Below are 15,020 nucleotides of genomic sequence, written 5' to 3'. Positions count from 1 at the left end.
CAACAAGACTTTTGACACTGTCTCCCTCATAGGCATATGAAGAAGTCTTTTACAGCGAGGGTGGTGAGGCACAGGGACAGGTTGCCCAGTGATGTGGATGCTCCGTCCCTGGAGACTTCCAAAGCAGGGCTGGATATGGCCCTGGGCAGCTGCTCTAGCTGTGGAGTCCCTGTTCACTGCAGGAGACTTGGACTAGATGGCCCTAAGAGGCCTCTTCCAACTCTAAGGAATCAATGATTCTGAAAACAAATTCGTATTCATATTTTTTAAAATTAATGCAGCTGAATGTATTTGGTATTTTCAAATTAGTCAAGTACTCTATAACAAATATACAAATCTCAACCTTTTAAAATGACTGCATCCGTTGGTAAAAATATTAGACAGAGAAACTTTAACTATGCCCAGCTCTCCAAATGCGAGGAAACAATAAGATGTCGGGATGGACTCTGTGAGTCTATAAGGAATGAGGAATATTATGCTTGATCCTCCAAGAAGGTAAACATGCTGTGGTTGCCTCCAGCCATAAAGTGGGGAAAAGAGCATGGAAAGGAGACGGGAGATTTCAGCTACAGTGCAGAGTATTATCCTGTTCCTGCTTTGCTGGATATCTTTGTGTGATCTGCCTCTCCTGAAGCTGGGACAGCTCTCAGACGATGAGTACTTCAGTACATTGAAAGAAGAACTGAAAATAAAGAAATAAGGGAGAGAAGTGAAGACCGCAGCAGCTCCATCGTGTGAGTCCGAACCTCTAAGAGCAGTAGGAACAGTGTTAGGAAGGTGAGTGACAACTGATGAGCCCTTTGGTCTCTCCACGTCTTCCCTGTGGCAGCAAACAATTCTCCAAACGTTCTCTTCCCCCTTCACTACCTCAATTTTTTCAGAGCACAGAAAATTCCTAATTAGGAAACTAAAACTGGCAACACACTGCCAGCGACTTTTGTGACTGCCGTGCCAAAAAGAAAGCTGTCCTCACGTATTTCCCAAACTGCTAAAAACACCTTCTTCCCACATAGGCTTTGATTCACCTTCTGGATGGGAGATGAGCTATCACAGCACTTGTTTATAGTGCCAAACTTCTATACAGTTAAAAACGCAAAGATTCAGGACAAAAAGTGATCGGATGCTGAGCAGAACCTTGTGCTGGTCGGTCAGCTGAGCCCCCACTGCTTTGGGCCGTGCTGTGATGAGCTGTGAGCCCCTTGTTGCTCGCACTGCATCCCTTCAGGTCCTGCACTGGAAGCCGCAGGCAATGGGGCTTGGCACGGCCATCCCCAAACAGAGCCTTACTCACAGCTTCGACACCGGCAGCGAGCCTGAGTCATCGTCCCTCCTTTTCCTGGAAAGGTGAGGGACAGATGACTTCCAAAAGAGTGTTTTTTCCTGAAGTTAAGTTTTTGAAAAAGGGAAGAACTGAACAAGTCCTTGAAATGTGCTTTCATTTCTACAGCTTCATTTCTACAACTTCTCCCTTCTTCGGGGGCTTGTTTTCAATTATCGAACACTTATTATTTATAAAAAACAGGAATTCATTTAGGAAATGAGAAGCACGTTTTCAGAATGAGGAACTTCATATTAAAACTCTTCTGCAAGAAAAGAGGAAAAAATACTTTAAAAGAATAAAAATAATAACTAAAACATGACCTGAGATCACCGTTCGGAGTCATTTTTGGAGAGCTGCTTTTGACCCTTACTCCTGAGACCATTCCCCTTTTATTTTCAAGGCAGCACAGAAAATAAATGCCAGTCTGAGTCTGTTTCTCATCAGTGCTCCAAAACTTTCGGTGTGAGTCTGGTTCAAAACACCCAAACATCTCTGAACCTATTCACAGTGCAGGGAAGAGTGGGACATCCCCAGAATGGAAGACCTTGAGCCCAGTCCCATGCTGTCTCCAAATGATATCAGATGGCTGTGGAATAACACAGGCTTTGTCTATTAGCTGCTATGGCTTCATGCGTATGAAAACACGTGCATGAAAACACTCAGATTATTATTGCCATTTTACATTGTAAAAACAGGAAATAAATATAAATACATATTTTATGAATATGTATTCATATAACTATTTATATTAGTATGAAATATAAATACATACAGTGATTAAATTTCATTCTAAACATTTATATTTACCTTGTATATTTTTCAGGGCCCTTATTCAATACTGATGCTCTGTTAAAAATCAGGTTCTTAATTTTCTGTGAATAAACTGCCCTAGGGAACTGAAAATATTGACATGCCTTAAATTTCCTTACATGAGAAAGTTACACAAATTATCAGATTCCTACGAATACAAAATCAACTAAAACTAAACAGCTTTTGTATTCTAAAAAGCCAAACAGTGCAAGGATACGCTGCTGTCGTGGATAGTGACCCTGAAGTCAAGTGGAGTGCTTTACGGGAGCGCACAGCTCTCTGCCAGCTCACCCGAGAGCTCAGGGATCTGCACTCTGCTCTTTCCTCTGCAGCACAGGACAGGTGGGCCAGGCCAAAAAAGCTGAAATGAATGCTCGCTTGGACGCCGGGGAAAGAAGCCGTGCCCTAAATAGATTTGTAGACGTGCTCAAATATCTAAGAAGAGCAGCACTTACTTTGTGGATGTCTTATTCTATAATTATGGTAAGAAAAACAAGGCAAGAACAGTCTGTGATAAAACTGCATACAGGCGTTTTCATGACACAGTTCTTTACAGCGAACAAAAAGTTCAAATTAAGAACTGCAATGCCAAAATAAAATTCTCCAATCTTTGACCTCTGCATATCTTTACTCTGTATATGCAATGCATTTTCTTCAGATACCACTCACCTACATCACAGAATCAGTAAGGCTGGAAGAAAACACAGAGATCATCCAGTCCAACCATCAACCCATCTCCATCATTCCCACTGCACCACATTCCTCAGAGCCACATCTCTTGTCTCAAACACCCCTCAGGACAGTGACTCCACCTCCTCCCTGGACAGCCTGTGCCAGCGCCTCACCACTTCCTAAGAAATCCTTCCTAACATCCAACCTGAAGCTCCCCTGGCACAACTTGAGGCCATCACCTCTCTTCCTATCACTAAAAACCTGGGGGGAGAGGCCAACCCTGAGCTTCTGCTTTTGTTAGAGCTACAAACCGGAAGTTCGACCCAGAAATGAGCACTCGGGTAAACCACACATGACACATCCAACATACCAACTCTAAAGGTGGAAAGGACAAAGAATTAATCACTATCCAAATACAAAGTTTTATGTGGAACTGACAAAGTTATAATTTTCTAAGAGTCATCAGTTTTTAAACAGAAGAAAAAATCAAGCTGAGCTGCATTCACAGTCAGATCTTTGGCAAGCAAAGAGCTCTGTTTCCTACGCCTTCTGTAAGTCCCATCACACCCAAGGAGTTACCACAAATAATTAACTGAAAAATAGAAGATCTAAGTGAACACTGAAACTATAACAAGAGATCTTAACCCAAAGGCCTCTACTGTGGCAGGGCAAAACATCCCCAGCCAGCCTCTATAGATGTTTGCCAATTTGCTGCTTACAGACCTACAAGAAGAGGCCGTTAACCACGCATCTATTACATCATTTTCCACCCTAACTTTCATAATTCCACAGAAGTATCTTTCTTACAGATACAGTCAATCCCTTCCTTCTCACAGGAAATAAGAAAAGCTTTAAGCAATATTTTACGTGTTCGAAGGAAGAGGTTTTTTCTTCTAGACCCAGAATACACACTTCCCTGAAATTTTTTCTTATATGCAATGCTATCTTATCAGTTCCATGTGGGGAAAGTTGCCCACACACTCCTTCCAAACTGCTGCTCAAAATCACTTGATGGATAATTACTTTCACCAATTGGATAAAACTATCCACAATTGTACCCAGTTGCTCAGTATTTCACGTTGTCTCCCGCTGAATTTAACTTGCTGCCCTGGGGCCACGCGTGCAGCCTGCCTGGCCACTCGGACCTCTGATGGCCTCTGCCACTTGTGAGCACTGCCTGGCTGGCACGACCCCGCTTTGTGCTCTCTCCAACACACCAGTGAATATACACTGATGGAACCAGGACCATGACATAACCACAGACACCGTGTTGGAAAAGTCTTCTTAGCTTTTTCCCTCTAATTTGCTAGGAATTGTGTCTTCACCACGTTTCCTTACTGTATATTAAATAATTTGCTCGGAGTCATACAGCCAAACAGATGACGCTAGAATTACCGTGGCAGCTCCCAGTTCTGTGCCCGTATCACTGAACAATACATTTCCCTTCAGTATAAGGGTGTAAATCCACATCTCCAGAAGCAGAAACACCAGCCTAAATTACCTATGATCTCATTTTTAAAACAGAAATGCCTCTGCCTTCACTCTACCAAACAATGCCACCTTTCACTGCACATTAGCCCAGGTCTCCCACAAACACCTTTGGCACTGTTACCTCACTCCTTAGCCAAGGGAAAAAATAGCTAAAAATATTTCCATTGAGCTATTACTATAGCCTCCTGAACCTCTCCCTATGATTCACAATTCATGATGCTAACAGAACAGCTCTCTGGCTCCAGTTAGTCAGCCTAGCCAAAAGATGCTCAGTACCTCATTCTACCCACGCTTGGAGCTTTTCTTGTTGCATCTCCAGTTCACCCAGGTTGCAAGAGCTTGCAAGCTTTGCAGGCTACAGAGGACACAAGCTGCACCAACTTGGGCTTACGCCAGCAGGAAGAGCCCTGCACGGCAGCAGGCAGCCAGTGCACTGTGCATGGAAAGGCTCCAGTGCTTCCCACTCCACCATGACCAAATCCAGCTCAAATGTATTTTAACACATGCTCTGAGCACAACAACTAGCAGCACTATTCACACAGTATTAAAGGGATATGGCATTTGTGTAACAAACCAGTGTACGTGTCTTACAAAATGCATCTTTCAGTTCTACCAAGAATTTGTTATCACAAGAAGTACAGGATTCAGCAGCAGGTATACAATATAAAAGCATTTATTAACTTCCATGAATATGGCTTTAAAAAATCTTTGTGGGTCCCTGTTGAAAACTCTCTCTTTGCCTTAGAAGGAGAATCGATCTCCCACAGGAATACGGGAAAACTTCTGGAGAAAATGCTTAACTCACATACAACCATCTTACAGAAACCAAATGTACGAAACCTGGGCAAAAAAAGTCAACTAATACATGGAAATAAAACCCCTGCCTCTACATACAAATAAAGAGAACACATAAAAAGTGGCAGAGATGATTTATCTCTAACAGCAAAACTTTTAAAAGCTTCTGTTTTTAAATAAAACATATGCTGAGTGTAAATAATGCACTGCATAAAACACAGCTAAAAAGATCTGACTGTACCCATCATTTCAAGTCCCAGACCGAGGAGAACCTCACAGTGCCTCGTGCCTGTGAATGCACAAACTGCAGAATGCTTCCAAGAAAATACCTTTCAGAAGGAGGAAATATATTTTAATCTCTTAATCCTTAAGCTTTCAAAAAATATTTTCGGTTTTAACAAAGACATCTTTCAAAAGCGTATTTCAGTGTCAAGCCTGAAGAAAATTCTGCCTTTGTCAAAGTGATTTGAAAACTTTATTGGATTATTAAAAGCCTAATTACAGGACAAAACATGCATTAAGCATTTTGCTAAAATTACAAAAACATAATTGCAGAATGTCAAATGTTCACATTCATAATAAATATTGGTGGCTCAAAAGCAGCTCAACTTTTTTTTCAAGAGTTTTAGCATGTGAACAAGGAAATTGTTCTATGTGCTGTTCTGAAAATTTGGGCGTTCCATTGCAATAGTTAAAGCAAGAAACAGCTCAACTGAAGACTACAGAAAAACTGTCTTCTCAGGAGGTCTACACTCCGTTATACAATGCTACTCTGGAAACTGCACTTCACCAAAGGTCTGGCAATTGGCTTCTGTTTAAAATATACTCTGCCTCATAACATTCTTCAAAGGATTAAAACATAATTGATTCTGGCAGTACACATGGACAGCATGATGTGCAGGGAGTTGCCAGTGGACATGGGGTGCTTACAAAAAAGGGTTGTTTTCTTTGTTTAAAATGGAAAAAAGAGTGGGAGGTGCAGAGAAGAGTGAGATACAAAATGACTCAATCATATTTTTTGAAACAGATTATTTCAACAACTGCATATGCGAATAGAAGGCTTCAGACGATGATGGCAGAGCTCCTGAATTGCTGAGGCAATGCACATATTCCTATTTCCATTAAAAAAAAAAAAGACAGAAGCTACAGTTATATACATCCTTGTAAGCATTCAGAGAATATTGCAAGTTGAACTCCAGAGAAGCCATCAGTATCAGTCTGAAAGTGATGGGGATCGGATTGATCGTGCACTGGCTGGGCTGTTAGAGAAAGCAAAGGGATCCTTTTCCTTTTCTTTACTATCATGTTTATGTTTATGCTTATGTTTATGCTTGTGTTTCTTCTTCTTTTTCTTGTGCTCGTGGTGGTGGTGGTGATGGTGGTCACTGTGTTTTGAGGAGTTGGACTCCTTACTGAACACGGAGAGCGGAGCTGCTGAGACAGGGTGCATGGTCACCTCTCCCGAAGATTGCTCTTTGCCTAAAAATCACATTGATACAACGGGGTTAACATTTTCAAACAGAAGAAATTCTGAATTACTATGTCAGATCTACGTTATCATTTGAATGTGCAAACACAGAACCCCTTACTATACCAGTGCCATTAACAACTTCTTTGTTCAGAGACATTTCCGAAGATGCACTTAACACTTCCATGTTACTGATGGAAGGTACTCTTTCCTCCCTCAAAAGTACAAATGCACCCCAAATAATTAGCAATTGTTAAGAGATAAGTAATTGCAAGTTAGACAGGATTCCAGAAATCACACGTAAAACACATTCAGAAGGTCTCTATACCAAGATTAATCAAAATATAGTTGCTCATGGAAACTATGAGAAACTGACACATTAAAGAGTGGCTTTGGGATGTAAACTCCTTTTAGTCAAGAACTGAACTCCCTGCAATATACAAACCTTTCTGATATTGAACAGCATAATTAAACTGACACTGCAACTACAACTTCTGAAGGGAGGCTGTGATGAGGAGGGGTTTGCCCTCTTCTCCCAGGCAATAGACAGGACCCAAGGAAATGGCCACAAGTTGTACCAGAGGAGGTTTAGGTTGGACATAAGGAAGAACTTTTTCTCTCTGAGAGTGGTCAGGCACAGGAATGGCTGCCCAGGGAGGTGGTGGAGTCGCCGTCCCTGGCAGTGTTCAAGAGGTGTCTGGATGAGGAGCTACGAGATATGGTTTAGTGCTTGTGGTAGCAATGGTAATGGGTGGACAGTTGGACTAGATGATCTTGCAGGTCGTTTCCAACCTTGTGATTCTATGATTCTATGTTTCAAAATCGCATTTACAATCAATTCAGTCTACTCGAAAGATTATACAAAGTTTTTTTCTTAAACAAAAATTCAATAAAGACAATTACAACATCTTTATCAGAACACGTTAATATGTCAATATTTCACACCAAATGCAGTAGGCTCCAGGAGGAGGAGGAGAGAAAGGGAAATAATCTAAGAATAGCACCATTAATTAGTAGAAACAGTTAGAAGCTGGGAGGCCTTGAAGTCCTTTAGGCAGAATTTGAATGAAAGCACTCACAGTGCAAGGACGTGCTTTAACTACTGGATGCGTATAAAGGCACCATCAGACTCTCAAAGCTTTTACTGAAGTGGATATTCTTCCCAGCTGCCATGACTGTTATTTTGTTTATTTGTTTGGATGTTTTTCTTTTTGCTCCCTCCAGTTTTTGGTGAAAATATCTCCATCCAATAATAGAGAATTATGTTATATACCTTATAATAGTCTTTTTTCTGCATATTTGCAAATGAAATGCATTCTCTATTTTACTTTAAGAGCAATAATGATTCTTCTGTGGTAATTCTGTGGTAATTAAAATCCAGGAAGTCTGAAATGAAGAGCCAGCTCACTGCATTACAACAAGCAGCATGGAAGATTTCCATGCAGCCTTTCCAGCCTTCTCACAGATTAAGAATGGATTCAATCAGGTATATGAGGGGGAGAGTTTTCGGAGGGTGCAGCTCAGCTGTTTTTTGCTTTTTCTAATAAAGGTGGAGGAAACAAAATCTGCATCTGTGAGCAGCATTTGAAATTCAAATACAAACAAAATCTTTTATGCAGTGTGGATAATCAGTGATATCAGAATCTCTGCTGCTTCAAGTCTTCAAAAAATCAGAAGTGATGTTTTTCTAGAAATACATTTGGGCGCAAGTACAGTATCTGAATTGGTGCATTATAGAATTCTGCTGGTGTTATGGAGATCAGACTAGAGAACAATAGTTTTCCCATGCACTGAAAATCTCTACTACTCCAATGTTTTTTAGAAAAACTTAATTCTGCATTCATCAGAATGATGCAAGTAAACAACTGTAAGTGCAAATATTTATTGCCAGAGCTCATACTGACCCTATTTTTTGAAGTGTATTATGGCAGACAGAAGATATGCACACAAATTCAAACTTCTGCTTGCTGACTTTGCAGTCATTGCAATGAGTTTACAACTCTTTTCTATCTGGAGGAGTTCTCAACTATGCAGACGGAAAGCAAACACATAAAAAGCCTGCTTCACGATTTAACTAATTCTATTTCTCTTCACGAGTACCTGTACCTAAACTTATCCCCATAACATAAGCTCATTTGCCTAAAGCATACAGCTCTTAGATAAATTTTGCTTTTAGCTGTTGCAGGTGTACAAAAATGACGGTATGCAGAACAGTAGAAAAAGGAGCATTTATCTGACTGAGCATCAGAGAAGGACCTCAGACAACGAAAGTGAGCACCACCTCACTTCATTTAAATACGCTACAGTACTTAAAGGTGCATCCTGGCAGTGAAAAACGCTACTTTTAGTAATGCAGAAATAAAGAACATAGCAAAAAACCTGAAACAGAACCTGTCAGCATTCATCTGTAAAAATATATCTAAGGTACAGAATATGATCTCACAGCAAGCTACAGGCACATATCTTAAAATACAATTAAAATAAGGCAAACTGTAGACAAAAACAAAAACCCACATCCATGACACAAACATTTAAATCTTTACAGCTCCATTAGTTCCAGAATTTGAAGTTACTTTGACATGGAAACTAAACCTCCAAGTCCAGATGCTACTTTTCTACCAACCTCAATCCAAAGTTAAGCCTTTGAGCTTTAAAAACATTACCCAGAACTACATAAGAATATGGGTATAAGATTGCAAGGATTGTGTAGCAGTAGCTCTGCTGCTGAGTGCCAGTGAATACCAAGGATGCAAAAAACTCTCTTAACACTGCTGCACTGACACCAATACAGGTTTCCTGCTGTTTCCTGCACTACCAGCCCTGCTAAGATACAGTCCACATTACTGTACTGTAGCTTATTTCAGCAAGGTTATAAAAAATTTGTATTTCAAGCTGTTATGTAAAATATTATTAAGTGCAGCAACTTGGAGATTACATACAACAGTAGAGTAAGTCACTGTAAGTCACTGACTGAAAAGAGGGAGATGAATTCCTAGAAACATCTGATTCAATTCTGAATTCTGATCCAACTGCATCTCCAGGACTACTGACACTTAAGGAAACAATCAATAATGGTAATATGGTACAACTGTCAATATGAAAAAAATCCATTGCAGAAATCTACTTCTACTGAGCAAATAAGAAGATCACACACATTTTCTTCCGCGATGTCAGTGAGAGCCAAAATCTCCTGCTTCCTTTATTTTTTAAATGTAAAAATGTAAGCTACCTGGAAAATATCTTCTTGTTTTTAAAGTGTGCTTTGGAATCAGGAACCAAATAGAATCCAATAGATATCGGAGAAGACCTCTAAGATCACCTAGTTCAAACATCCATCTACCACCAATACTGCCCTCTTAACCAGGTCCCTAAGTTCTACATCTCCCCTTAAACACCTCCAGGGACAGTGACTCCATCACCTCCCTGGGCGGCCTTGATATACATGGATACCAGTATGCTGATCCTGGGAGATGGCTCAGAATCGATGCATACAGACTGCCAACTCTATTGCCAAGAAAACACTCTACAAAAGATTTTACGCTTTTGTACCTGTCAAATTCACCTTGTGATGAGACTAGCATTACACTTGCACAGTACTTCCCTTCCAAGTAGGAAAACGAGGCTAAACAGAGTTGCTTCTAAGGGCATTAAAACCACTCTCATGTCACCAGGACTGAGATTGCTGTAAGGAGACAAAGAATTCCCTCCTCTTGCAGGGAACCCACTTCCTCCTGGCACAGGCAGTGGGACGGGAACCCGCCTTTCTCAAATAATAGGAGAGGACAAGCCCAGGAGCTCATTTTTGAAGTGGTTAGTAGCACTCCTTGGAAAAGAATGCACATACACGTGCCTGTCCACTTGGATCTCCTCCTGTTTTGAATGTAGATATTCCAATGTAATTATTGGCTTTTGGTGTTCCAGGGAGCTTGGTAGTTGTTTAAAATTAGACAGGATTATCCTCCCATGGGGGAAGAGATCAGAACCTTTGTGCACACCTTGTCATGGAACGATACGCATGCTGGAGATACTGTGAGGGAGAATGAAATATAAAAACAGATCTCATGCTTTAGTTTTAGGATGAAAAGGTTTTAGATCTTGATAAGCTTTAAGCGATATTTTCTGTCACAAATAAAAATTTGCTGTCAGATAATTAGAATATCCTGTCCATCAACCATGTAGGGCAAAGCTGTTTTCTTCATTGTTTTTTTTTGTTTGTTTGTTTTGCTTGTTTTTTTCAAGAATCACCAGTGCATGAACAATGCCATTGGGTAGTTTTTTAGCTATATTGTTTTATATTGGACCTTTACGATTTGGTAAAATATAACTTGAGACTTGAACATGGCAACAAACTTATATGAGGTCTTCCAAGTGGCCTCTCCTATATTTCTGATTGTGTGTGAAGAGGGTGGGACACCACAGACTTACAGTCTGTGTTTCTTTGCATTTACAATCTATTTAAAACTTCTGGCTTAAGTATGAGTTTTCCAAATGGACACTTGTTAAAAATGATCCAATTGGCACCCTGATTTATTCAAATGTCACTGAAGAAGAAATTAACTTCACAAATCACAGCAAAGGGTAATGCCCATGGGTCCAGTGTTCTGGCTGAGGGCAGCCTGGTGTTCCAGAACCTGACACCGACCACCTTTGGGAAGAAGGTGACATCAACACAAGTATGCTAACACTTAATATGTCTCTCCCAGAACCCAAAGAAAGCTTCCTAATGAGAAAAATCATGCACTCTCTGCCTAGCAGGCGGATTGCAGCTCTGACCAATGTTCTTTTCTAAAGGGCTAAGACTAAAAATGCTGAAAAGGCTTTGAAAACTATTTGAAAAGACTTTGAAAAGACGTTTCTCCTTATTTCTACTTTTCATTCTAGGATTGCCCTGGAAACATCCAACACATTTTTCAATTTCATGCCTAGTTTATGTATCTCATGAATCATCAATGAAGTGCATACTGAGAAATCACTGAATATAAGCAACCCCAAGTTTCTGGGTTGAAGCACTCTGTCTGAAGAAACACGATTTTCAAACCATGCATCTCTGGAAAAAAGTTACCCACTGTGTTTGGTAAAGTGCTCTTTTAAGGATCGTACTGTAAAGCTGAGAGTTCAGGTGAGGAGAGGTCTAGTTACAGAAATATCTTCTGAGGTTGTGCTAAACAAATCAGTTAAATTGGTTCTGATATAAAAACTTTAACTGCTTTCAATTTACAGATTCATTTGACTTCATGCAATTTTTCACTAGATTTATAACAAAAAAGGATGCCTCTGCTGAAGTACTAAAAAACAAGCCCATATAACATATGTTTGCAACTGATGACTGTTTAACTAGCTTCCTCTTTTGACTTTAAAAACCGTATTGCTTTGTCCTTACATTAAAACAATAGGTTGACTCTGGTGATATTTTACCATGTTTACTCTAATCTAGAAAATTTGCAAAAGAAAACACGTACTTAAATCAGTGTGTCAACTCAGCTCACTTGAAAATTTAGCCTTAATCCATCTTCTTTCTCTGCAAGGTTTATATTTGTATGTAAGCTGCTTTCATGCATGCACTTTAGGATAAAGCCCTTGAAAACACCTTTTTTTGTGAAGCACAGAATTAACCACATGCTATTTCAGTGAGGCAAAATTAGCTACAGAACCTTCAAACTTACAAGTTACCACTTTGGAAGCAGTTATATTTTGAGCAGTAAAGTCAACATACATATATTAGATACTATCAAACAGATACTATGTTAATATTTTAAGCCATTAAAGGGCAGTCTAACAGAAGAGTTAAAACAACTTCTCCTCCTTAAAAAGCATAGCAAAAATCCATCACTGTCAGTGTTGTTCTTTCCATTCAAGCAAAGGAAGTCTGCTGACATACTTGCCTGTAATTCCAGTGTTTAGGCGACCCTCTTGGCCAGGAAGCCATGGACCAGTGTCTAAATTCTGAGGTAACAGTATTCTTACAGCTAACTTTGATACTTGGCTGAGCAGCAGAGAATGACTTTTTCTATGGTTCAGCCTCAATTTCTGGTAACTACTGTACTTAATATGTGGTGATTCGCACCATAGGCTCATGCCTGCTGTTTAAATGTAATCACTAGTTTCTCTCTACGCTTTCACAGCAGTATTTATTCTATTCAAATCATACCAGAAACAACTGAACCCAGCCAAATCATTACTTCCTGAAACTTCAGACCTATGATAACCAGTCAGTGCGTATGACTGTGGCTTACACATGTTCAAAGTTACATGAACATCTATAAGGTCAAGCAGTGATCTGCAAGATTAGCAGTGGAAATTTCAAGTGCGATTATTCTGGAAAACACCAAGTAGATAAATGGAATAGTCAAAAGGTTTTTCTGATGTGAGTTCTGAATGACAGGATGCCTTCTCAAGTAGTGTTGCACTTTGAGAGGAGTGAAATACTGAATTAAATAGAAGGAATATCTTTTAATCTAATTTCAAAGAAGTCAACAATGCATGACAACAAGTCACCTTACAGCCTGAAATATATTGTTAAATCTACTGCATATGTGAAATCCGGTCTTGAAATCCTTCTATCTTAAGACAGGGTAGGGAGCATTACTACTATTTTTGATGATTTAGTAGCAAATAAGAATCTGTTTTCGTTTTAGAAATCTGACCTTGCACAGTTTTAGAGGCTGAAGAGAAGCTATTAAGTTTTTGGTACAGTGAAAACAATCAACATGAGTTGTGCACTGTCTGAAAAATGCAATTTTGTTTAATAACTTCTTGCAAAATGCTCAGATTCCCATATAACTATCAGAGTCTACAGTTCTATTACCCTCAGTAGAATTTAAACCACTTTGTGTATGAACAAAGGTGTTGTAATTATAATACTGAAACCTGTAATCCTGAAAGAGTCATAGTACATGGCTGCTTTTACTGTCCTTGCAGCAGGTCTGTACCTTAAATTTTAATGTCCATGTGCAGAAGCACACAGAAAAAAATGTTTTTAAATATAAATAATATTTTATTGTCTTTATGGGATTATATCAACTTGAACAAATCCAAATTATCACTCAGAGGGAGGGGCAGTACGAGGAAAGTAAAAACAGAATACACAGATACAGCTGCATTTAGAGCCAACATGAGCTTCCTCCTTGCAGCTGCTCCTCGCGGGCTGTGCTTGGCTGATGACCTAACACTTCATGTGACATGTGGGGACATAACCCACAGCTGTGAGATGAAAATTAAGTATGGACTAATTGCTCACTGCTGTCCAAGTAAGAGTCACAGAGGCAGATTACAGGATCTTACAGATTTGGTAAGAAGATCCTGTATAAATCTGTTTCACAATAACCACTCACTGAAGTGTACCCCCATCCTTTGTCGTGCCTGCAAACAATTAGCAGTTCAAAGGTCCTGGGGGAACACTATCTGTGATTCCTCCGTAAAACCATTCACACACAAGTGTTCTAACTTATTTATGTATGCTTTTATTTTTCCCCATCTGCTTGAAATTCTTTCCCCCAAGTACGATATTTCCTAAACATTGAACTGTCTTTATTTACTCAGTCTGAAATTCATACATTTCTGCTTCTAAAAAAAATGCTAAGAATAAGAAACAGGTGAACTTTTAGAAGCAAGGAGTTATGTGTAGTGGAACTGTTTGTAAGTGCATAAGCAAACACACACACACAAAATAAATCAATCTGAAGTTTTTCAAAGTAATGCTTTCATTAAAAATGAAAAAAAAGAAAAAAAATCAGCATTTGTCTCATTTGTTACCCAGATGAGAGAATGTACTGCAGTGCACCGAATGCCTAAACAGCAGAGGCGAGAAGGTACGTGAGTGACACTCAAAGTAGATTTTCCTATATGCTGTAGGTGTACAAATGCAGCAGTGAATGGGCTGTTATTCCACTTCTAATCCATTCTGAATTAAAACACAAACTTAATATGAAATAATTATGGAGCACAAAGCTGGCTGACAGAGGGTCCCGTAAGTCCTATTTGTGAAGTACTTGGCTGAGTTTTGTTTATGACTTTATATCCCGTAGAGTGTGTAAGTCTAGTAAATCTGTTGCAAAATATCATGTAAGAGTTATAAATACTAATCCTCAGTGGATCAGCTTCACGCTTGAGTGCCCTGGATATGTCATTCTTTGCTGTACCAGAAAATGTAATGATTGTCTGTAACACTAAGGACAAATTCAAAGCAGCTCTGAGAGGTTTAAAGCAAAGGTTGTGTGGCATTACACTCCTAAGTTCACTTTCCTTTTCTCTACTAGGATGGCTATGATTTAAGCAAAATATTGTGAGCATTGCTACTCCACGTACCTAACAGAAAATCCATCCTGGTGGAACTGGCTGTCCAGGCACACATTAACCAAAGGCCATCTGGAATCCAGAAACTAGACCTCCCTGTGTTTTATGTCCCCATATGAACTTAATTTGTTAGCTGAGCAATGACAGCAGTTACCTTTTATTAAAAAACAA

At 39.6% G+C, this 15,020-nt stretch overlaps 1 protein-coding gene across 3 annotated transcripts in view; it reads right to left on the bottom strand.

Moving 5' to 3' along the window:
* Window positions 1–4,991: 4,991 nt before the first annotated feature.
* Window positions 4,992–15,020, bottom strand: part of TAF2 (TATA-box binding protein associated factor 2) — a 56,277-nt gene continuing 46,248 nt past the window's right edge. For all 3 annotated transcript variants that reach the window (XM_048940808.1, XM_048940809.1, XM_048940810.1), the window contains one exon: window positions 4,992–6,568. In XM_048940808.1, coding sequence (XP_048796765.1) covers window positions 6,303–6,568 — 266 coding nt within the window. In that variant the 3' untranslated portion in view covers window positions 4,992–6,302. The remainder of the gene's footprint in view (window positions 6,569–15,020) is intronic.

The sequence above is a fragment of the Lagopus muta genome, chromosome 3 (assembly GCF_023343835.1).
Source record: "Lagopus muta isolate bLagMut1 chromosome 3, bLagMut1 primary, whole genome shotgun sequence".
In the NCBI taxonomy this organism is placed as follows: domain Eukaryota; kingdom Metazoa; phylum Chordata; class Aves; order Galliformes; family Phasianidae; genus Lagopus; species Lagopus muta.
The sequence above is the reverse complement of the archived record's forward strand: the minus strand, read 5'-3'. Positions and strand labels throughout refer to the sequence as shown.